The 26,024-nt window shown below is 39.3% G+C and overlaps 1 protein-coding gene across 5 annotated transcripts in view; it reads left to right on the forward strand.

The window, feature by feature from the left end:
- Nucleotides 1-26,024, forward strand: part of SFMBT2 (Scm like with four mbt domains 2) — a 214,270-nt gene that overhangs the window by 136,454 nt on the left and 51,792 nt on the right. For all 5 annotated transcript variants that reach the window (XM_075857477.1, XM_075857472.1, XM_075857473.1 and 2 more), the window contains 4 exons: nt 11-93; nt 15,013-15,139; nt 19,055-19,168; nt 25,690-25,732. In XM_075857477.1, the coding sequence (XP_075713592.1) occupies nt 11-93; nt 15,013-15,139; nt 19,055-19,168; nt 25,690-25,732 (367 nt within the window). The remainder of the gene's footprint in view (nt 1-10; nt 94-15,012; nt 15,140-19,054; nt 19,169-25,689; nt 25,733-26,024) is intronic.

Below are 26,024 nucleotides of genomic sequence, written 5' to 3' on the forward strand. Positions count from 1 at the left end.
GTGCATATAGGTTACCCAGAGCAGGACTTTGACTGGGCGGATTACCAGAAACAGTGTGGAGCAGAGGCCGCACCTCATACGTCCTTCAGAAACGTAAGATTCCAATACACTGAGCTGATCCTATTATTATGTTTAATGTAACAACAATACAAAGAGAATCTTGCAAAAACAGACGTGCTAGGAAGTTTGTTAGCACTGCTGGATGTGTGCCATAATCATCTTAGCATTTATGCAAATCTAAATTCTCACTTTTGGGTGGAGTTGTTATTTAAGCCCTAATCTACCCAACTCCTTCCAACATTTGCCAATAATTATAACCTCATCATCTTGTTATTTTTTATTTTGCTTTAAGTGTTTGTCTCATTAGGACAATGCATGTCCATATGCCCTGTAAGGCTGGGTTCACACGACCTATTTTCAGGCGTAAACGAGGCGTATTATGCCTCGATTTACGCCTGAAAATATGGCTCCAATACGTCGGCAAACATCTGCCCATTCATTTGAATGGGTTTGCCGACGTACTGTGCCGACGACCTGTCATTTAAGCGTTGTCGTTTGACAGCTGTCAAACGACGACGCGTAAATGGACTGCCTCGGCAAAGAAGTGCAGGACACTTCTTTGCCACGTAATTTGAGCTGTTCTTCATTGAACTCAATGAAGAGCAGCTCAAGATATACGAGCGTCACAGACGCCTCGTATATTACGAGGAGGAGCATTTACGTGTGAAACGAGGCAGCTGTTTTCTCTTGAAAACAGTCTGTCTTTTCACACGTAAATGACAGCTAGCGTGTGAACATACCCTAAGAGCTGTCAAACGACGACGCGTAAAATAACAGCCTCGTCAAAGAAACGTAATTTGAGCCGTTTTTCATTAAATTCAATGAAGAACAGCTCAAGATTACGGGCGTCAATGACGCCTCGCAAAATGCGAGGACGAGCAATTACGTCTGAAACGACGGAGCTGTTTTCTCCTGAAAACAGTCTGTAATTTCAGACGTAAAAGCCAGTTATCGTGTGCACATACCCTAAGGGTATATGGATGTAATAGAGGGGGTCGCCCATTCGGGATTCCATTCAATAAGCCAGAACGGAGAGCTGATCCCTGGCCCAGCTTCCGTTTAAAAACAGCTTTTCTTCACGAGACAATGTACAGTTTATTATGTGTTATTATTCAGTAGTTTGGACAGCAAATAGTTGGTATCGAGAGGGCAATGGAATTTTCTAACTGCAGCCATACAGTCTCAGTCATGCACCTGGTTATGTGACCTGTGGCACAAATAACAGATTTTTGGACTGTTACTTTTAAGTATTACCCAAATGTAGATTTTCCAGTTGTGATATTGGAAGTTATGCCACTATCATAGCTACACCCACCTGGTGTGCACACTTTGTGTTTAAAACAGAAGCCACGATGCAGTGCCGGATTTGCTGTGTGATATATACCATTAATGCCCAACAGGCCCCGATAACTTACAATTGTATTTGGATCCATCATCGTTGCCGTAGTTTTAATTGGCAGAATAGCAAATCTGACGGAATTTGCAACAGACCTCTAACGCAAATGTGAATATAGCCATAGATATGCACTTTGTTCTCGTACATAGATATTATTCAGCTCAGTTTTTATCATGAAGAAGTAGGTTCATTGTGATTTTTGAAACCTTTTTTTCAGACATAGAGTTCTGCCTGCTTAAAGGGGCTTTCCCTACAGACACATTCATGGCATATCCGTTTGCTCGACTGTTTCCGTAACTCCTATAGAACTGAATGGAGAGACCTACGTACATGCAGGCCACCTCTTCATTCACACTCCGCCTGGAGGCAGCAGCCGTTGCCTTCTTAACAGGCGGAACAGGGGTCAGGGGAACCCTGTTCTCCACATAGGTGCTGACCCCAATGGTGGGATCCGCAACTATCACACAATTATGGCATGTTCTGTGAATATGCCATAAATGTGTGAGTTGGGAAAACCTCTTTAAGTTCTCATGCAAGAATCTAAAGAATGTCCAACATGCTGGAAGCCAGACTGGTTTTGTAACTGATAAAGAGCAATATTCTAAGGCACAGTAACCTATTTGTGTTATGACATTTACATTATTATACTTTACAGTGTAAGAAAAGGTAATAACAGCAAGTAGATATATGTCATGTCAGCATGTGCAATATGTAGTTATACAGTAGCATATTTAAACTAAAACAAGTTGTAAACTTTCTATATAACATCTTATATAAATGTGTGCTGCAGTTTAGCATCTATAATCATAGTAAGAAATATATTTAACATTTTCTAAGGTGACTTTTTAGGTTGACCATGGATCTTAGTATTGTATCCACATGGCACATCATTGACGGCTCATGGTGACCAGAATAACGTTGAGTGTATTTTAAAGAGTAAGACCCTGTTCACACTGAGTTTTTGATGAGTTTTTTGACGCGGAAACCGCTCCGCAAAACTCGTCAAAACCCGCCCGAAAATGCCTCCCATTGATTTTAATGGGAGTTGGACGAGTTTTTTTACGGCAAGCAAAAAAAACGCGTTGCGGTAAAAAGAAGCGACATGACCCATCTTGAGGCGGTTTCCGCCTCCAAAACCCCAATCAGTCAGAAAGGGTAAAAAAAACACCTCGATGAGTGTTTTGACGAGTTTTTGTCAAACCACTGTGCAAAAAACGTCTGGAGCAGTTTTTGCAGGAAGAATTTTCCTCATGCAAAAAACTCTGTGTGAACTAAAACCCCAATAAAGAAAGGGCTAACGTACAAATTCCTTAGACTTTGTTTACATCTACGTTGTTATTTCGTTTTACTGTTCCATCATATGGTAGTAAAAGAAAAACTAAAATCCAGATGGACCCCGTTGACTTTAATGAGTTCTGTCAGACTTCTTTCAAGGTTTTTGACACTTAAGGGCACGGCAAGACGTGGCAGAGTTTTTCCGCTGCAAATGTTGGTACAGATTTGGGGCAATTACGCAACGAATCTGCACCAACATTTACATATTTGACAGGTAATTCAGACGTTGCAGAAATCACAGTGGACTTGCCACAGATTTCAATTTTTGCATTGCAAAGGCTGAAATCCGCAGTGAAATTCCGCTTCTTCTCCGCAACAGACATGCATGCTGCGGACTGAAAATTTCGCACCGCAGCCTATGGTCTGCAGCGGAGTTTTCCGCAACGTCTGAACTAACTTACCTAAAAATGTATTCAAACAACTGTAAAAAACGTCCGCAGCGGAATTCCACAGCAATTCCGCCACGTCTGGCCGTGCCCTTACTGGAAATAATAGCGCATCCATACTGTGCTGTTATTTCTGCCATTTTTGACGATATATGCGATGAAGGCGAACACAGCCATATTGATTGAAATAAGTACTGTTACCTTCTGACTATATAACCCTTTAATTCACATATGTACTTTTACAGAATCGAGACGTTAAGATCATACTAGTATTTAGTGATGATAATACCAAAAGTGTATTTATTGTATCTTAGTAAATACTTCACAAAACAAATATACTTATATTAGTAGTATTAGCATATGTATCACTTTATAATGTATTTATAATTTATATTACCTAGCAAAAGCAGTAGTGGTAGTTGTAATAGTAGAACTGGTTAAACACTATGGATGTATCCAATCTACCAGTGATAATCTAAAATGGCATGCCACCAGAGGTGGGACAAGCTCCCTTGATACCCAAGGAATGAGGTTAAAGAATACACCTGCCTACCTGCGACCCCTGAAGTTGTACATGATAGTTGTCATTAATAGCTGCTTGGACACAGTATCCAACTGGCTGTACAAAGAAATGTGAAGGTGAAGCATAGATTTTTAATTTTTCTTTATCCATATATTGCTCCCACCCTCAATGGCACCCTAGGCAACAGTCTACTCCGTCTACCCCTCTCGCCCCGACATGCAAGGGTGGTGTGTAGATAGTAACCATGAAATGACAGGCATTGTATAAAATTTGATTGTGGATTGAAATTAGGGATGGTTCATTATGTGTAACAATCATTCTTATGAATATAAAATTCACAACAACAAGCTGAGATTAATCTGATTTTTGATTGAGAAATTGTTAGCGTTATTATACTTCTGCTTCAATGCATCAGTTGATTAATCCTGTGTTTTTTTCAGGATTATTTTATTTATCTTAGATGCTTTACATAACTCCCACAGAATTATGAAAGAAGAATTTATTCTTAGTGAACTTCCTCATGCCATTCTATAAAATCTGCATTAAAACAATATTGCATAAACCTGTAATCTACTTACAGGTAAAGGTTCGTTTCTACAGCCTCTATAAAGTTCCCTTCTGGGACCTCTCATATATTTCATATGTCTCGCATATAGTGATTAGGTGCACATACAACTTCTGTTTTGTACACGTTATATAAACTATGGCCAGAAGGGAATGAACATGGTGAACAACAATATTTAGTAGTTTGTGGTGGTGAGATGATATTCCAAATAGCACCACCTCTGGGACCCGCACCTATCTTCAGAACGGGCCCCCTAAAAGGGAATTCCAATCATAAAGAAAGTTATATGGCCGTGAGTTACGAAAACAGCGTAGCTCGCTGAGCTACGCTGTTTCCGTAAATTTCATAGAACTGAATGGTAGTTACGGAAATGGCGTATCTGGCATGCTACGCTGCTTCTGTAACTGCCATTCAATACTATGGGAGTTACGGAAACAGCTTAGCTCAGCGAGCTATGCTGTTTTTGTAACTCCCGACCATATAACTAGGTAGTAGCCGGCAGGCGGCGAGATCAGAAAAAGCTAGAACCGGGGTTTAGGGGGCCTTGTTCTAGAGCTAGGTGTGGGTCCCAGAGGTGGGACCCGCATCTATCTGACATTTATGACATGTCCTGGGGATATGTCATAAATGTACTTCATGGGAAAACCCCTTTTATGACCAAACAGTTATTAATACATTTTTTATCCTCACATTACAAGAGCCAAACTGTTTTATTTTTTTGTTGATGTAGCTGTATGAGGGCTTGTTTTTTGCAGAATGAGTTGTATTTTTCAATGGCACTACTTTGGGTTACATATAATCTATTGATTAGCTTTCATTAATGTTTTTGGAAGGGAATGCAAAAAAAAAAAACAAAAAAAAACACAGCAATTCTACCATTGGTTGTTGCATGTTTTTTTTTATCTATTTACCATGCAGTAAAAATATCAAATGAACATGTTTCATACGATTGCGGCAATACCAAATCTGTATAGCCATTCTTACGTTTTAGTACACAATAAAACATTTTATGGAGAAAATTCATTTTTGTGTTGCCACATTCTAAGAGCCATACCTTTTTTATTTTTCAATTCATGTAGCCGTATTAGGGCTTGTTTTTTTTGCGGAATGAGCTGTAGTTTTTATTGCTACCATTTTAGGGTACATATCATTTATACATTAGTTTTTATTACATTATTGAGGGAGGAATGCAAAAAAAAAACAGCAATTCCGCCATTTAAAAAAAAAAAAAAATTCTTACACTATGTGACAAGTAAGTGATGTTTGTTGTACAGGTCGTTGTAATTGCGGCGGCACCTAATATTTGTTACACCTAGGTATTTTATTATGGTGAACCATTTTTAAAAAAAAAATCAAATAACTTTTAATGAAAAAAGGGTTTTATTTTGGGGGTACTTTTTAATTTTTATTCCATTTTATTAAACTACATTTTATGTATTTTTTTCCACTATGGTACATGAAGCAGCCATAATTTGATAGTTTGTATAATGCTTTAGAATACTTAGTATTATATAAGTATTCACGATACTATTCGCCCATCTCAGAGAAGGGGCGACATACGTAGATTGAACGGTGTTACGAAAAGAAAGTAGATGGACAATCAAATTGGATTCTTATATACCTAATGGACTGAACAATCAATTAAACTTGAACTGCTTTACTTATATAAGTGATGTATGGCATATAAGGATAATTCTCTTGTCGTTTTGAGGTTTTCTGAGAGTAAATCACATGGCCCCTTCCACCTCAACATTTGGGGATGTTAAATACCTACATCCAAAAAAAATACTTCAATCTACCACATCCACAAATCACAATCATAAATAGTAATGTATGTCCCTTCCTCTATGCCCCTACCTAACCAATTGAAAAATGGCCACTTTGTACAGGAACATGCAATAAGTACCTAAAAAAAAAATGTTTAATTGACAACTTGATTTATTCAAGCACTAAGTAAGGGAGAGAGGAGAAACTCACCTTTACTCTATTTTTTACTACTTTTTGACCTGACAAAACCTTATTGATATATACTAAAGCGGCAAAAAGATGTCAGCCGCAATTCTCCACTATAAATTATAAAACATCCTGTACAGGATCCATAGAAATCATCCTTTTACATGTAAACCAAGGAACAGTGCATCTAGCAGCTAAAGCACTATACAGCGATCAGGAAATCCCTGCAGGGTTTGACTTTGGTGACGTCCCTAGGCACACCCCCTACGTCATAGTTGCTTACGAGCGCTAGCTAGCTTAAGGGCACGTTCAGACGTGGCAGAGTTTTTCCGCTGCAAATGTTGGTGCAGATTTGGGGCAATTATACAACGAATCTGCACTAACATTTGCATATTTGACAGGTAATTCAGACATTGCAGATATCACAGCGGACTTGCCACAGATATCAGTTTTTGCATTGCAAAGGCTGAAATTCGCAGTGAAATTCCGCTTCTTCTCCGCAACAGTCAGTGCATGCTGCGGAGGGAAAATTCTGCACCCCAGCCTATGGTCCGCAGCGGATTTTCCTAACTTGCCTAAAAATGTATTGAAACGAATGTAAAAATCGGCCGCTGGAGAATTTCACTGCGGACTGTCTGCAGCGGAATTCCACAGCAATTCCGCCATGTCTGGCCGTGCCCTTATACTGGCGACTTAGGTGGGATCTTTGACCTCAGACACTGAGACCGGAGGCGTGTTTGCATCCAATCGTGCTGAAAGCAGCACACATACTTGCCACTGCCTAGTATACATCAGCTCCAAAAAAGTAATTTTATAAAGTTTCTGCCCAAACCCCACTCTTTATTGTGGTAAAACCCAGGTTTGTCTGTCACTCTCTTCCCTGAAGAATTCCGGGCTAATCTTGGAGGAAACGTGTCGGAAGGACAGCACCAAGTAGGGGTAGATTAGGGGCAGGTTCCCGTTAAGGACCGCTCTTTTGCGAGCATTTGCCCTGATCTTTAGGAAGGACAAGTTAAGGATAAATCATAGGATCTACAATTTTATCCGGCCCTCTTGGCTCCCACAAAAGCATCTGTGTTTTCCTTCCATACTTTATTCGTCTAAAAGAATGCACAGATTACGGTACATAGTGTATATACAATATGTATTTGGAACATGGGACTGTTAGTTCCAATTTTCAAAAATGATGGTGACACATGGACTTTTTAAATAAAAACGCACTAAAAGTTATATTTCAGCACATTACAGGTGCCATTGTAGCAATATAATCAAAGTTATTCTCTTCATCTGTCAAAGGTTTTATTATTACGGATGGACGTTGTATACTGTGAATACAATGTGAATGTAAATGTTCCAAAAAATTGACAATATTGGCACAATGCACATTACTCTCTGGAACACATGTATGACTGTTCCGACCTGCTGTATATTTTCTCCATTTAAAAAAGAAACAAGAAAACAAATATTGGAGTTTTTTTCATAAACTAGATGCAGCCTCTGTCATGTTAACCCTGCCCTTTCCCAGAAACTATGCCAAACAAATGTAGAAATATGTATATAAACAAATAATGTCAATTTCATAAATTTGGAGACGACAATTCTGACAGCCCGTAACCTAGCAACCTGATAATGTGCACATATGACACTTTTATACATCTCCCTAATGTATTTACTTGTACATAAAAGGAATATGTTTATTTTATGTTCTTTGCAATCACATATGTTGCATGTAGTGAACTTCTTTTTAGAAAAAAATACTTATAACCAATTATTTGGTTGTCTAATCACACAGTATTGTGAACATTGAGAATAGCAGATTACGTGATGATTCCTCAAATATACTTGCTGCTTACAAAAAACGTATGAGCTTAAAGGGTTTTTCCAGAATAATAAATGATCACCTATGCACGGGATGGGTGATCATTTTCTGACTGCTATGGGCCCTACCACTGGGACCCCCACTGATTGTGAGAACGGGGGACCCAAGCCCCCAGATTCTCCTCACCGCCCCCCCTGCAGTGAGAAGGAGCTTGAATGGAGCGGCGGTCAAGCATTCGCCCGTCCAATTCAATGTCTATGACAATGACGGAAACGGCTGAGCGTTGTACATGGCCCTATCCGTCATTCCCACAGACTTTGAAAGGAGCAGCAGTGCGCATGTTCGACCGACGCTCCCTACAATGTTCTTCTCATCTCGGTCGAGCAGTGTGGAGGAATGGGGAGTTTTGGCCCCCGGTTCTCATGATCGGTTGGGTCCCAGCGGGGGTGCCCCCAGTAATCCCAAAATTATCACCTATTTTGTGGATAGGTTCTAATTTATGATTCTGGGAAAACCACTTTATTATAAAGTTGTGATTGTTGGGGACATATTATAGACACATATATCAGATCTTTTTATTTTTAAAGATATTTATTTAGGTTTATATATAACAAGTCTAATATATATAGCATAAGATAAGCCCCTCGCAGGGGAAAAGCAATAAGTATTCAGGTAAAGTTCTAAGTAAGACAGCACGGTTATATCAATCCGTAAAAAAAAAAACAAGAATAGAAAATAAAATTATATCATACGTATTGAAAATGGGACAAAGATATTTAGTAGAATAAAAAACAGATCATACCTAAATAAGTCTAAAAGAAGAGGGTTCAGAGGGACAACCCTCTCATGAGTTAGATGGATATTGATAAGGTGTAATGCAGAGGAGAAGAGGGTTGTGCCTCATTCCAAAGTGATCTCTGGTTATTAATGCTGAAGGACACTGCAACAGCTGTTTCCAGTTTCATATTGATGCACACATCGAGATCAATGTAGTCGGCTCGTTCATAGAGTTAGGGTATGTTCACACGCAGTGTTTTCAGGCGTATTTCGGGGCGTTTACGCCTCGAAAATCGCCTGAAAAATCGGAAGCAGAACGCCTCCAAACATCTGCCCATTGATTGAACGTAAAAACTGGCCATTTTATTTACGGCCATTTTATTTTAATTACTGGCCGTTTTATTTACGGACGTAATTCGGGCATTTTAACCCCCGAATTACGTCCGAAATTACGGCTTGAAAGCGTTGACAAACATCTGCCCATTGAAAGCAATGGGCTGATGTTTGTCTGTTCACACGAGGCGTGTATTTACGCGTCGCTGTCAAAAGACGGCGCGTAAATAGACGCCCGCGCCAAAGAAGTGTCATGTCACTTCTTCAGATGAAAATGGAGCAGTTTTCCATGGACTCCATGGAAAACCAGCTCCAGTTACGTCCGTAATGGACGCGGCGTTCAAGCGCCTGCACATGCCGTTACGGCTGAAATGACGGGGCTGTTTTCTCCTGGAAACAGCCCCGTAATATCGGCCGTTACGGACGCTGCCGTGTGAACATACCCTTAGGCTGGGTTCACACGACCTATTTTCAGGCGTAAATGAGGCGTATTATGCCTCGATTTACACCTGAAAATACGGCTCCAATACGTCTGCAAATATCTGCCCATTCATTTGAATGGGTTTGCCGACGTATTGTGCCGACGACCTGTCATTTACCCGTCGTCGTTTGACAGCTGTCAAACGACGACGCGTAAATTGACTGCCTCAGCAAAGAAGTTCAGGACACTTCTTTGCAACGTAATTTGAGCCGTTCTTCATTGCATTCAATGAAGAGCAGCTCAAGATTACGGGCGTCAAAGACGCCTCGCATAATGCGAGGAGGAGCTTTTACGTCTGAAACGACGCAGCTGTTTTCTCCTGAAAACAGTCTGTCTTTTCAGACGTAAAAGCCACTTCTCGTGTGCACATACCCTTATGCCTTGATTTACGCCTGAAAATACGGCTACAATACGTCGGCAAACATCTGCCCATTCATTTGAATGGGTTTGCCGACTTACTGTGCCTACGACCTGTCATTTACGCGTCGTCGTTTGACAGCTGTCAAACGACGACACGTAAATTGACTGCCTTGGCAAAGAAGTGCAGGACACTTCTTTGCAACGTAATTTGAGCCGTTCTTCATTGAAGTCAATGAAGAGCAGCTCAAGATTACGAGCGTCAAAGACGCCTCGCATAATGCGAGGAGGAGCTTTTACGTCTGAAACGACGCAGCTGTTTTCTCCTGAAAACAGTCTGTAATTTCAGACGTAAAAGCCAGCTTGCGTGTGCACATACCCTAAGGGTATGTTCACACACACTAATTACGGACGTAAATCGGGCGTATTAACCCCCAAATTACGTCCGAAATTACGGCTTGAATGCGTTGACAAACATCTGCCCATTGAAAGCAATGGGCTGACGTTTGTCTGTTCACACGATGCGTATATTTACGCGCCGCTGTCAAAAGACGGAGCGTAAATAGACGCCCACGTCAAAGAAGTGACCTGTCACTTCTTGGGGCGTAATTGGAGCCGTTATTCATTGACTCCAATGAAAAGCAGCGCCAATTACGTCCGTAATGGACGCGGCGTTCAAGCGCCTGCACATGCTGTTACGGCTGAAATGACGGGGCTGTTTTCTCCTGAAAACAGCCCCGTAATTTTGGCCGTTACGGACGCTGTAGTGTGAACATACCCTAAGGGTATGTGCACACACAAACTCAAAAACGTCTGAAAATACGGACCTTTTTTCAAGGGAAAACAGACTCTGATTTTCAGGCGTTTTTGAAGCTGAAAATGAAGCTTCGTTTAATTTGGAGCTTCTTTTGAGGCTTCTTTTCAGGCTTCTTTTGAGGTGTTTTTTTTAGGCGTTTTTCATAGTGTTCAATGGAAAATCAGCTCCAAAAAAACGCCTCAAGAAGTGACATGCTACTTCTTTTCACGGAGCGTCTTTTTACGCTCCGTTTTTTAAAACAGAGGCGTAAAAAGGCGCCCCGTATGAAGTAAATTCTGTTTTTCCCATTGTTTTCACTGGGCAGATGTTTATAGGTGTTCAGCTTCCATTTTTTCAGGCGGTTTTTGAGGCGTAAACGCCCCGAAGTACGCCTGAAAACACTGTGTGTGAACATACCCTTAGGCTGGGTTCACACGACCATGTTACGTCCGTAATGTACGGAACGTATTTCGGCCGGAAGACCCGGACCGAACACAGTGCAGGGAGCCGGGCTCCTAGCATCATAGTGATGTACGATGCTAGGAGTCCCTGCCTCTGCGTGGAACTACTGTCCCGTACTGTAATCATGATGTAGCGAGGCAGGGACTCCTAGTGTCGTACATCACTATGATGCTAGGAGCCCGGCTCCCTGCACTGTGTTCGGTCCGGGTCTTCCGGCCGAAATACGTTTCGTACATTACGGACGTAACATGGTCGTGTGAACCCAGCCTTAGGGCGGGTTCACACATGGCGGAATTGCACTTAAATTCCGCTGCGGACACTCCGCAGCGTTAATCCGCAGCGGAGCCGTTTCTACATTGACTTTCACTTTAATTTAGCAGTGTTCGTTTACACGATGCGTACAATTCCGCTGCGGAGCATAGGCTGCGGAGCGGAATTTGGTGTCCGCAGCATGCTCTGTCTGTTGCGGAGCAGTGGCGGACTCATGGCGGAATTTCTCCATTGACTTCAATGGAGATTCAAAGTTCCGCAATGAAGTCCGCAGCTGTCATGCACATGTCATGTGTGCTGCGGATGCGTCTTGCTTTTTTTACTTGACATTTCTTCATTCTGGCTGGACCTATGTATTTCTAGGTCTACAGCCAGACTGAGGAAGTCAATGGGGCTCCCGTAATGACGGGAGCGTTGCTAGGAGACGTCAGTAAATAGTCACTGTCCAGGGTGCTGAAAGAGTTAAGCGATCGGCAGTAACTGTTTCTGCACCCGGGACAGTGACTACCGATCCCAATATACATGTATCTGTAAAAAAAAATGAAGTTCGTACTTACCGAGAACTCCCTGTTTCTGTCTCCAGTCCGGCCTCCCAGGATGACGTTTCAGTGTAAGTGACGGCTGCAGCCAATCACAGGCCAAGCACAGGCTGCAGCGGTCACATGGACTGGCGCGTCATCCAGGGAGGTCGGGCTGGATGCCGAAGGAGGGACGCGTCATAAAGACAACGGGCGGTAAGTATGAATTTCTTTTACTTTCACTAGGGAAAGTGCTGTCCCTTCTCTCTATCCTGCACTGATAGGGAGAAGGGAAGCACTTTTCCCGCAGTCCGCAGCAGCTAGTCCGCATCAATTTTCTGCACATTTTGTGCAGATCCGCAGCCGTAATCCGCAACCCGGATTAGGTGCGGCATTGATGCGGACAGTTGCGGAGGAATTCCGCCATGTGTGGTCATGCCCTTAGGGTCCTTTTACATGTGCAGATTTATTTTTTAAAAACGAGCACCGATGGACATTTATTTACTTATGTCATCTTAATTGTATGTTTTTTCCATCGTTTCACTTGTAAGATCGCTTGTTTTACCTCTTTTGTGCATTTAATTTTCATTTAATTAATTTCCATAAGTCCTGTCTTGTCAGAAAACTAATAGAAGATTACATTTAGATGGGGAGATGTATCAGCAACAAACGATTATTTTTAGGTCATCACAAAATATTGGATAAACAAAATATTCCTTGTTGATCATGCAATAGCTGCACATGTTTACACTAACCAATGATTACATACGTTTGTTCCATTTTACGATTTTTTTTACACGATAATTGTCCCATTGAAAAGGCCCTTAAGTTATATTGTTAAACGTAGATAAAACATAACACATTGTTTCAAATCTTGTGTTCAGTAAAAGTGTAAAAACTGACCAATCATTTTTGTGCAGCTTATCTTGGTGCCAAGCACCAATAATACCATCACATCGAGTTAATGATACAGGGCAGACAATGGAGACAAGTCGTCAGAAATCGAACCAAGAAACTCCTGTGTCCCGGGCAATGGCTGTTCTTGTTGAGCTACGGGCGCTGCTGGAAAGTGTCAATGCTGAATCTACTGTCTGTCACATTTTCCGCTCCTAAAACTAGACAGAAGGGTAGGCGAGGGTTAAGTCACTCTGTGGCTCTATCCACTTTTTCAACCCATTAGATTGTCTCTTTTAAACCCTCCTGACTCAGGGCTCATTGCCAGTTATTATTTATATTCCTGGTTCCTTCTGCTATTGTGCTCTGTGTTTTTTGTAAGTATGTGTAGTTTGGTTTTGTTTCCCTTTTTGCATTTTTCCCTACTGCTACTGTGTATGACCTTGGACTGTTTGACTATTCGCCTGTCTGCTTTTTTAATACTGTTTTGACTCTCTTGGCTTTTGACATGGCTTTACTTTGTTTGTGATATTGGTTATTGTTTTTACTCTGAGGGTATGTGCACACGCTAGCAGGCTTTTACGGCTGAAATGACAGACTGTTTTCAGAAGAAAACAGCTGCCTCGTTTCAGACGTAAAAGCTCCTCCTCGTATTATGCGAGGCGTCTGTGACGCTCATAAATCTTGAGCTGCTCTTCATTGAGTTCAATGAAGAACGGCTCAAATTACGTTGCAAAGAAGTGCCCTGCACTTCTTTGCCGAGGCAGTCAATTTACGCGTCGTCGTTTGACAGCTGTCAAACGACGACGCGTAAATTACAGGTCGTCTGCACAGTACGTCAGCAAACCCATTCAAATGAATGGGCAGATGTTTGCCGACGTATTGTAGCCCTATTTTCAGACGTAAAACGAGGCATAATACGCCTCGTTTACGTCTGAAAATAGGTTGTGTGAACCCAGCCTAACACTACCGCGCTTTTACTGATATTTGCTAGTTTGACATTTCTAGCAGTCCGCACTACCTGCCAGCAGCTGCCTGGTGAAAGCAACATATCCCTTACCAGCAGCAGGGATACTCAGGGTGGCTTGCTAGCTAGGTTCCTGATAGTGGGTTCACCCTTATCTGGTTGTTTTATATGCTTTAGGCAGGCCCCTAGTACTTTGAGCTGATTCTCGTGCAGAATCGGCAGCGAGCGCCAATGGGTTTGCATTTGGTGGACTGGTACTTTCGTAATTTCCATTACAGTGTCTAGCTTCTATTGACTTTTGCAGCTCTGGATTCCTTGGCTTGATTATCTAATTAATAATATAAACCTGGCCCTTGTACTCCTCCTTGCCTTTGACTATTGATCTTCCTGCCTCTAGTCTAGTTCCTTGCTGCTGCTCTACAAACTGTTGTTACTTATCTGTATACCAAACTTGGATTGTTTCCTGTCAACCTCCCTGCCTCACACTACAACCTTTTGCCGCTTATCTGTGCACTGAACTTGGAACGTTTCCTGACCACATCCTGTCTCACACTACATCCTGTTGCCGCTTATCTGTGTTCCAAACTCGGACTGTTATTATACTACTCTTGCAATTAGCACCCTCCTGACTGATAGTTTCAGCCACTGGACTCCAAACCTGTTACAGACCTTGACACTAGCACCAGACACCCCCACAGTAATGCACTTACCCATATTAATACTCTATCAATGAGACATACCTTTAGCTCCAAGTATGGAGATCAGGAAATCCTTTGCCAAATAAAGTCTTTGGGAAAGGCTTTTCTCATCTCCTGGGATGATATCTGGCCCTGTCCTAGGCACTAAATATACTGATCAAAGATGGAGCCATAATACGGTCATTCGTATCATCTGTACAGCCATAAAATGCATATATGAATATCTGCAGGCATTGCATGTCATTAAAGCACAATAGTAAAAATCAACAATAATATAAACAATTGATAATATGCTTACATACATATATTTCACCACCCTTATTATCAGTGAGATATCTGAATATTCTTATGCTTATATTTTCTGTTTTAGTTTATATTAATATATAGACCATTGCCCTAAGTAATCTTAATTTGCGTTTCAGACATCAAATTCTCGTGGGTTTACAAAAAACATGAAACTGGAGGCAGTCAACCCAAGTAATCAATCAGAGATCTGTGTTGCATCGGTGACCAAAGTAAAAGGAAGATTACTTTGGATCCATCTTGAAGGTATCTATGTTTTCAGTCATTCTATCTCTACATTGAGCTAGTAATTATGTATTTTACAATCAATTGTTATAGTAATCGGGTATGATAACTATTTTGAAAAACAAGTTTTATATATTTTGGCGCTACGTGCATATTAGCAAACGGTGTCATATAAATGAATCTGAATAATGACAAATATTTTTTTCCAAATAAAATGTGATGGACTTCTTCAAGAGAGTTAAACAAAACCTGCTAAGAGTAGGTTTCTACAATAAAACGGCTGTAGCTGCTTATTCAAAATACATTAAATGCATAAAAAAGTTATACTTTTATTTTCATGAATTTATGCTCGAAACATTACTTCCCCCTCACCTATTTCTCTATTGAACTATACTTCCCAGCATTTCTTGTTTTTTTTTTTGTACAAAAAATGTTTGGTAAACTTGTAGGCCAAAAATTTGAGTGAAACGCCCTTATCTGTACAACACATCCCTGATAAAAATTTAAAAAAACCGAGGACCTAGATCTAAAAGATAAAATGTTGGCTGACTTGCAGCCACCAGTAGAGGGAATAATTACACAGTATGCAGTAAACTCGTAAGCTCCCTCTAGTGGTGGCTGCAGGCAGCCAGAACTGATGTTTTAAATCTATGTCTATACATGGGAAGTGGAACTCTGCATAAAAAAATAACTGGAGCTCCAATCATTATCAAAATATATTAAGAAATTAATAATTGCAGAATTTTTAACCAAAAAAATAAATTTTCTTAAAAGGTGGATGTTCACTTCAAGGTCATAGATGAGGATACTAAAACTAGTAAAACTTTTTAATGCTTCTTTATAATTAAATTACATATTTAAATGTATATATTTGTGTGGAGCCAGGCAGTTGCTTCTGGAAGCCTTCTCCTTATTTTTGGTGGAGATGGATACCTTTTGATATTTTTACCTGTATAAACAAGTCATTGGAAGGCTATGGGTTACATTTTATATGATGATCTCTATGTATATGTATAGACCATAGCTAAACATTAGAACTTTATTGGTGTATCAACTGAAGAAAAACAAACTTGAATCTTTTGTTGTGATGTCATGGCCGGGCTTCTTGCTGTCTAAATAGCAGCTTGGAATCCAATCATCTCATCTGGAAACTTAATCAAGCAAAATTTGTATAAATTTAATAACTGATGTCTGAAACTGAATTTTTAAAGCCTGCCACATGGCCGAGTGCTGAGTATCATGTACAATCTGTTGTCTCTCAGATTGGGATTCATGAAAGAATTGGTTGGAATGGGATTGGAATACGGTCAGAGCCAACAATGACAGTAGAACTTCTGTAGAGCTATATTAATGTGCCGCCGGCATCTCTAAAACACTAGTTAGCCAACTGCCTGTAGAATCAGCAACAAATTATATGTGTGATACACAACGCTTTAGATGACACATCCAGCAAATTAAAATTGAAAGGAAAGGGATGTTGTGGTTTAAGCTTCTTGCACATTTCTTAGTGGTCTATCAAACACCTGCATCTACCACAAATTGTGAAAAGGTCAAAACAGGAAGAGATTTTTTAATTTTTCAGAAATACAAAAAGAAGGCTATTAGGGGATGTACTGCTTAATAGATGCGAATTTTCTGATCCATATAGATATCTATGTAAAAGACAATAAGAGATGACAACTGTTTGTCTCCACAGCATTTTATATACAGTAGAATGATCAGAATAAGACATGTACAAACTATGGGTATAAACTTGAAAAGCATATGACTGCTGTTAGAATAAATTTGCTATTAGTTTAGTTGTAGGATTTTGTAGCAGGCATATTATTTAATTTAGGTTTTTATTATTTTCATATGTTTTACAAATTTCTGGTGCTTTTTTGTTACTATAAGCATACAAATGTTTTGTTTTTAAATATTTCATTTTTCTTACTAGTTGACTGACGCTACCTGTTTTTTGTAACTCACTTGTCAGCTTTGCTGTACCGACTGGGACGGAATTAGCAGAGCCACATTTTTATCATTAGAAAGTGGGTGATTTAATGACAGCTCTACTGTACTACTGGATGTCTAGATAAGGCAGGATAGTAACACTACATATTGTGCATATAAATAATTCTCTATATGCATCACCTCTTGTTTTTTGGGGAAGTTGGGGGGGCGCTGTACTCCATCACTTCCTGGAGACGTTTATAATCTATGTCATTTCTCTATCAATTGACTGTCATTAATTTCAGCTGACATAAAGCACACACCCTGCTACACTGTCTGTAGAGACAATACAGGAAGAAAGTATATCTCCAATATGGCAGCCTAATGGACGTATTTAAAAATAAATAGCTACACCATTAAAGAAAAAAACAGAACAAACATTATTTCTCTTCTACTAATTAATAATACTAAAATGAAATACTTTTAATTTAGTTTTTCCCCTCTAGTTTCCATTGCTTGACCCCCTCCTATTCTTTAACAACTTCTTAAATCTAGCAATACTCCAGTAGGCTTGTCTTGCCTATTATTATTGAAACCTAAAATGATAATGGAGTCCTTCTTTCGGACTAACCTAAGTTGGACCAAGTTTGACCCAAATTCTACCATACATCAATCAGCTAGTACCTCTTTCCTATTCTGATACTGTGGCTTATCAGTAGAATACATTTCTATACATGTGAAAAGGATGTAATGGATACAAAATTGAAATGAACATTTGCTCATTTCAAAGTCCTAGGAGACCTAGGACTTTGAAATTAGCAAATTTTCATTCCTGGTTTACTTGATTGTACAGTATATGCACTACACTACATCTATGTTCTTCTTATCAAAGATATATGGAATTGCAACGACTATTTGCAAGGCCCAGCTACAGTCATCTCAAGTACATGTATATGCAATTGTTATGGAGATTAGGATAAAGCATTCTAAATAATTAACAGCAATTTAGGAAAAAATTATTACGCAGGTGCAGTTTTTAGCAACATATTTGAATGGGATTATCTATTATGCAAATAATCTGGTATTCTCCCCACTGTGGAATATAGACGATTTTCCATTACATCGTCATCAATACAATCTCGGTGTCAGTTTATGGGACGGTAAATTTGGAGAACAATAGTTTTCATTCCCCCTGTTCCTTTTTGAAGCACTTAAAAAATATATTAATAACATTCGATTATATACCGTAGATGTGAAGTTTGAAATACCCATAAAGAAGTGGAAATATCGCTATTATTTGCATATATTCATCTGCACAATTCTTCTCTACAGTTTAGGTTGCGGCTGATTGTGGTTTGCATTAGTAGGAGGCAGGAAATCTGTTGGGTTTAGGGGAATATCTTCCTCCAGTATCTAAACTTTATCTCAAATCTATTCATCTGAAATATATTCTGATCGGACAATCACTGGAGACTTTCTGCAATCTTCCCACCAGCGGAGGCAGTGTTTTTGAGCATATCGTGCACCTGCCAGATTATTTTAATGAAGGGAAAGAGTGAATGAAACTTTTTCTGGCTTATTGTGGAATATAGGAAGCATAAGGCTTTTTTGAAATGTGAGGATATGGAACGCCTATGGATACTATATGAATGTTTTTTTTTGTATTTTTTTGTTTTCGACTACAGTTTTTTCTTGATACCTGATAAATTGAGTTTGTTGTTTTACAGTGAAAGCTGGTAATGCACTTAAATAACTGTTGGCTGAATGATAGTTTGGCCTACAGTTATCAATTCCTTCCTCTAATGCCTGCACCTTTGGCTCTGCAGAATTACGTGTTATTTTATGAAAGAAGGAGGAAACATAAGTATCGGGCGTGAAAATCTATCCAGATCCTTTATTTCCTCAATGACCCCCCTTGGCTGAGATTCCTATAGATGTTACAGTATCTACTGTCTACGGCTATGCTATGAAATAATTAAACAATAATTTCTTCACACATTTCAGGTCCGCTGAAGGCAGTTCCAGAGTATATTGTGGATGTAGAGTCAATGAATATTTTCCCTGTTGGATGGTGTGAAGCAAACTCATATACGCTTAACACACCGCAGAGAGCAGTAGGTAAGTACATCATATATACCACCACATACACTGAATATGCTTTGAATGCATCCCATTGAGCTCATAATTCTCCATTCACTTGTAAGTAATATAAAAAGCAGGTTTGCTTTGCTACTGTTTAAAATATTCTGACTGATTTGTAGCTCTATTTTATTGGAATTATACAAGAATATTGTGGAGGACAAGTACGAAAAAAAATTCATGGAGTTACTGAAAAACATCAGACTTGAAACATTTGATTTGTGAAAATGTCTGATGTTTCATGAAGAATATCACAAATCAATTTTTCATAGTTAAGTGCATTCTTAATAGCAGTTTCACGGATGAGTTCCGTCCTCAGCTCAGAGGTGTTGATAATGAATGACATTAAAGTAGCACAATCACACTGCCAAAAATCACTGGTGTACACAGGACTGAAGCATCCCAATAATATGTACCGTGGATTATAAGGGCACGTTCAGACGTGGCAGAATTGCTGTTGAATTCCGCTGTGGACAGTTCGCAGTGGAAATCTGTAGCAGCCCTTTTTTGTAATTGGTGTCTATAAATTTTTAGGTAACCTAGGTCAGACGTTGCGGAAAATAACAGTGTGGAATCTAGGCTGCGGTGCAGCGTATTTTCACTGCAGATTTCTGCGGCAAGTCCACAGTGATATCCGCAACGTCTGAATATGAAAATGTTGCTGCAAATTCGCACCGAATTCTGCCAAGTCTGAAAATGCCTTAAAGGGATTGGAAGTCACCAAGGAAACGTAGGATAACAATAGTGCTAAAAAATTGGAATGGAAGGAAGAAATAGGTAGCACTTAGCATTGACGTTTATCTTGCATTTAGTTAACAGCAAGATCAATGTTCTCCTCATGTCTAAGGATGTGTTTACACTAGTGAATTATTAGTAACTAGACACAAACAGGGATTAGGATTTATAAAGATCTCTTGAATTATCAAAATTGTTTAATAAAGACATAACAAAAATCTGTCCTTTCTACTAGTTATAGTGGATGAGATTCCTGACGTGTGGCTTTCAGGTCATATAGTACGCATAGTGTTTCAAGCAATCTTCATACATTTTTCCGTTATTATTTTGGAATACATTAATAAGTGTGGCTGGTAGTAATAATAACAACCATATAATAACACCCTGTCATTATTTCTACTTGTGTGCTTTGTTTTTTTTTCATTCTTTCTCTCTAATGAAAATATCATTACTGGACTGCTTACAATTTAAAGGAGTGTTTGGGAAGTCATGTCTCTGTCACCTGTTATACTCATCTTTCATCGTACTCCTTCCATTTAAATCCTGTTTCTGCATATGTTCTCTGCAACTAATTGCTGGCCCCTGAAAGGGACAAATCATTTTCTGTGAGAACTGTAACAAGAGTTCCGCATGCCACAAATTTACCAATGTGTTTTGCACAGGGCTTGTAACACTGTAAACGGATTAAACACCCCAGCATATACATATACATATATATATGTATATGTATATATATATATATATATATATATATATATATATGTATATGTATATATATGTGTATATATATATATATATATATATATATGTGTATATGTATATATATATATATGTATATATATGTATATATGTGTATATATATATATATATATATATATATATATATATATATATATATATATATATATATATGATAATCCTGGTGTTAGATTCCCAGGCTTTAGAGTACAATGCATGAGCACAGAAAATGTGAAAAAGCTTTACAAATTGTGTATATTTCAAATATGACTTTTTTTTCTGGCTTTTATTACTAAGCCATTAAATATAAGTTAAATGGAGCATTAAGCAGATCTCAAATCTGAATCACATGCTCCGATATAAATTACACAGCACTCTGGCCAATTTAAGCATTTCCAATTACTCCTGTAAGTGGCAGTAATGCACCCAGATTTTCCCCATAAACAGACACAGGCTGGCAAGACCATATGAACTGAGCAAATGGGAGACTGTCACTTTGGCAGGAGTCCTTGAAGCTGTTATGTAATTATATAAACTGCTCAGTGCGTTCATTTAGTTATTCATAGAGAACATAACAGGCTACGCAGCGAGTTTAGGTGTATGATTAACCACGTACTCATGCATTGCTGACCTCCACAAAACACAATTAAGATAATTGTTGATCAATTGAAATTATATATAACATTCCCCACTCCCTTAGGTATAAACAGAATTGCAAATAAGCTAAGTAAATGGTTGTTAGTTTATAAAAACGTCATCAAATTATCAAAGAAGCAAATGTCATCTTAGTGTTACATAAATAGCAAGAAAACTATTTTCAAATAATATCAGCAGGGATCACAGGCTTTCACACACACACATTTTTTTTTTGGGGCATTTTTAAACTGCATAAAAAATAATGCATGCTAAAACGCCAGCGTTTCGTACAAAGTAACAGTGTTTTGTTCTGGCGTTGTTGATCTGTTTTATAGAGAAGCCAATGGGCAATTTCCTGAAAAATAACTCCATACCCAGAGCATGTTGTGTTTTGAAGAAAATGCCACTGACCATGAAAAACAACACACAGTTGTGTGTAGTGCATTTTATATTTTACTATAGACGTCTATTAATGCTTAAAAAAGGCATAAAAATATTCTGTTAAAAACGTGATTAAAACGCTACTTCCCATGAAATAAGCATAGAAGAGTTAACTAAACTTCTAAATAATGCTTTTGTTACCGCATTTCATTTTATACATTTATACTATTTGAGAGATTGACATATAATTGTCTAGCGAAACACAGTCACTAGTTGCTTTAATGTAGAAACCATAGTGTAACAGTGAAATATGGCATACACGTGTAGAAACCATAGTTTACACCAAAGTGTAATAGTGTAACAACTGTTAAGGTATGTCCACACGCTAAATAAAAACTCTTTTCAAGAAAAAAACAGCCTCTGATTCTCAGCCGTTTTTTTGTGTGTTTTTTACGGCCGTTTTTGGAGCTGTTTTTCTATTGAGACAATGAAAAACGGCTCCAAAAACTGCACAAAAAGTGACATGCACTTCTTTTTACGGGGAGTTTTTTCCGCGCCATTTTTTCAAACGGCCGCGTAAAAAAACGCTCTGTCGGAACGAAACCCCATTTTCCCATTGAAATCAATGGGCAGATGTTTGAAGGCATTCAGCCTCTGTATTTTTAGCAGTTTTTCAGGCTTTTACGGACAGAAAAATGGCTGAAAATAGGCTGTGTGAACATACCCTTAAAGACTACACGTCACAACTTTTTTCTTATGAAATAAACATAGCGGAGTAAAGAATTCTACTAAATGATTCTAGTGTTACCGCATTTTATTTTATAAATTGCTCTACATGAGAGCTTGACATAACACTATGATTTCTCTACATTAAAGCAACTAGTGAATGTGTTTCTCTTGACACAATACAGTGAACACAAAGAGCAGAAATATTTTGCAATTGTGAGATGAGGAACACCTGCAACGTGGTACGTCAGCATAAAGAATTAGGGCATGTTCACACGTGGCGGAATTGCTGTGGAATTCCGCTACGGACAGTCCGCACTGGAAATCCGCAGCAAACAGTTTGTCCATTGGTTTCCACACCTTTTTAGTTATCTTCATGCAGACGTTGCGGACAACTCCGATGCGGACCGTAGGCTGCGGTGCGGAATTTGGTGTCCGCAGCATACACTGTCTGTTGCGAACTTGATGCGTACTTGTGGTGGAATGTCTCCATTGACTTCAATGGAGTTGCAAAATTACACAATGAAATCCGCAGATGTTATGTGTGTTGCGTTGCGGATTGCTTTCGCGAACAGGATATTTCATCATTCTGGCTGGACCTTTGTGTTTCTAGGTCTACAGCCAGACTGAGATAGAATGTTTTAAAAGAGAGCAGGATGTACTATTCACCTCAATCTGCAACGGCTAATCCGCAGCAATTTACTGCACATTTTAGGCAAAGGCGCAACGGAATCTGCAACGCAGATTATGTGCGGCATTGATGCGGACAGTGACAGCAGAAATACGCCACGTGTGACCATGCACTTAGTGTAGCATGTTCTGTATTATCTAACACCGCACATGCCTGTTGGGGAATGCAGCAGTACAGTACTGAAAAGGCCATGTTGTGTCTGGCGTTGTTAGCTTCAACTTTCCTCTTTAGGAAAGTTCATATGGCCACAATTCTATGGGACTGTATGTACTGTATACATGTGTGTGTATATATATATATATATATATATATATACAGGGTGGGCCATTTATATGGATACACCTAAATAAAATGGGAATGGTTGGTGATATTAACTTCCTGTTTGTGGCAGATTAGTATATGGGAGGGGGGAAACTTTTCCAGCTTGGTGTTGACCATGGCGGCCATTTTTAAGTCGGCCATTTTGTATCCAACTTTAGTTTTTTCAATGGGAAGTGGGTCACGTGACACATCAAACTTATCGAGAATTTCACAAGAAAAACAATGGTGTGCTTGGTTTTAACGTTACTTTATTCTTTCATGAGTTATTTACAAGTTTCTGACCACTTATAAAATGTGTTCAAAGTGCTGCCCATTGTGTTGGATTGTCAATGCAACCCTCTTCTCCCACTCTTCACACACTGATAGCAACACTGCAGAAGAAATGCTAGCACAGGCTTCCAGTATCCGTAGTTTCAGTTGCTGCACATCTCGTATCTTCACAGCATAGACAATTGCCTTCAGATGACCCCAAAGATAAAAGTCTAAGGGGGTCAGATCGGGAGACCTAGGGGGCCATTCAACTGGCCCACGACAACCAATCCACTTTCCAGGAAACTGTTCATCTAGGAATGCTCGGACCTGACACCCATAATGTGGTGGTGCACCATCTTTCTGGAAAAACTCAGGGAACGTGCCAGCTTCAGTGCATAAAGAGGGAAACACATCATCATGTAGCAATTTCAGATATCCCGTGGCCTTGAGGTTTCCATTGATGAGGAATGGCCCCACTATCTTTGTACCCCATATACCACACCATACCATCAATTTTTGTGTTGAAGGGATCTATCCAATGTGGGTTAGTGTCAGACCAATAGCGGTGGTTTTGTTTGTTAACTTCACCATTCACATAAAAGTTTGCCTCATCACTGAACAAAATGTTCTGTGTAAACTGAGGGTCCTGTTCCAATTTTTGTTTTGCTCATTCTGAAAATTCAGTGCGCCGATCTGGGTCATCCTCGTTGAGATGCTGCAGCAGCTGGAGTTTGTAAGGGTGCCATTTGTGAGTAGCTAATATCCGCCGAAGGGATGTTCGACTGATGCCACTCTCCAGTGACATGCGGCGGGTGCCACGCTGTGGGCTCTTGCTGAGTGAAGCTAGGACAGCCACTGATGTTTCTTCATTAGTGACAGTTTTCATACGTCCACATTTGGGCAAATCCAACACTGAACTAGTTTCACGAAACTTGGCAAGCAGTTTGCAAACTGTAGCATGAGAGATGGGTGGTCTCGTAGGGTGTCTTGCATTGAAATCTGCTGCAATGACCCGGGTACTGCGTTCACCACACATCAACACAATTTCTATCCGCTCCTCACGTGTTAACCTCTGCGACATGTCAATGGCTGTAAACAAAGAGAAGCTTGTAAATAACTCATGAAAGAATAAAATAACGTTAAAACCAAGCACACCATTGTTTTTCTTGTGAAATTCTCGATAAGTTTGATGTGTCACATGACCCTCTTCCCATTGAAAAAACTAAAGTTGGATACAAAATGGCCAACTTCAAAATGGCCGCCATGGTCAACACCCATATCACCAACCATTCCCATTTTAATTAGGTGTATCCATATAAATGGCCCACCCTGTATATATATATATATATATATATACCTACATATATATATATATATATATATATATATATGTTTTCCTGTATCTATGCGTAGTGTGTTTATTTGTTTGTATCAGTGAGAGTTTCTGCGAGTCCACAACATTTATATCTGTAAATGACAATAGTGTAATGTATAAAAATTATTTTCTATTTAACAATTTTTTTTATACATGACCCAGTGTCTTATAATATCCATTTGCTAAAATCCGCCTGTATGATTGTAAACAGAGCCTTATTGGAAGTCATCATGGTGATACTTTAATTTTACAATAAATGTGTACATGGACATCCGAAAGTAAGACCAACTAGAGCAAATGGCAACTTGTAAACCAAAAGAAGACAAGATGTACAGTGCAGTTAATCACTGTTGGAAAATAGAGATATTGTCAGAGACAGAAACCTTGGCGTACACCACAGGCTTATAAACCACCACTGGGGCAGCCATGACCTATATTACTACGTTTTCTGAAAGACGCCTTAAAATCATTGAATTCAGAAATTGAAATGGTACCTTAATATTTATTTGATTATTTGTATAAATACATTTTATGAACAAACAACTTGACAAAATTGCTGTTATTTGTAGTGATTATTTGGTTCTTAGGATTGTGTTATTTTAAAACGTTCATTACGTTATTTTAAAAATTCATTTTGTTTTCTAGTGAAGAAAAAGAGAAAGATTGCAGTTGTTCAACCAGAAAAACAGTAAGTAATATTCCTCATATGAGGCGAATATCGCAAATAGATATAGAGGTTTTACAGAGTAATGGGAATTCAGGCAACAGATAAAAGTTGGGGGTAGCTGACTTATAAATGTTTAGTAATGCCGCTCTGTATTGCAACCATCTTGTGCATGAGTAGGTACCACTTATTAATTCCCTCCTATACTGTAATTACGGGTGACTACGTGTGTGCACCTGTAATTACGGGAGTGTTGCTAGGCGATGTCAGTAAATAGTCACTGTCCAGGCTGCTGAAAGAAGTTAAGCGATCGGCA

Source organism: Rhinoderma darwinii, chromosome 3 (assembly GCF_050947455.1).
Source record: "Rhinoderma darwinii isolate aRhiDar2 chromosome 3, aRhiDar2.hap1, whole genome shotgun sequence".
NCBI lineage: Eukaryota > Metazoa > Chordata > Amphibia > Anura > Rhinodermatidae > Rhinoderma > Rhinoderma darwinii.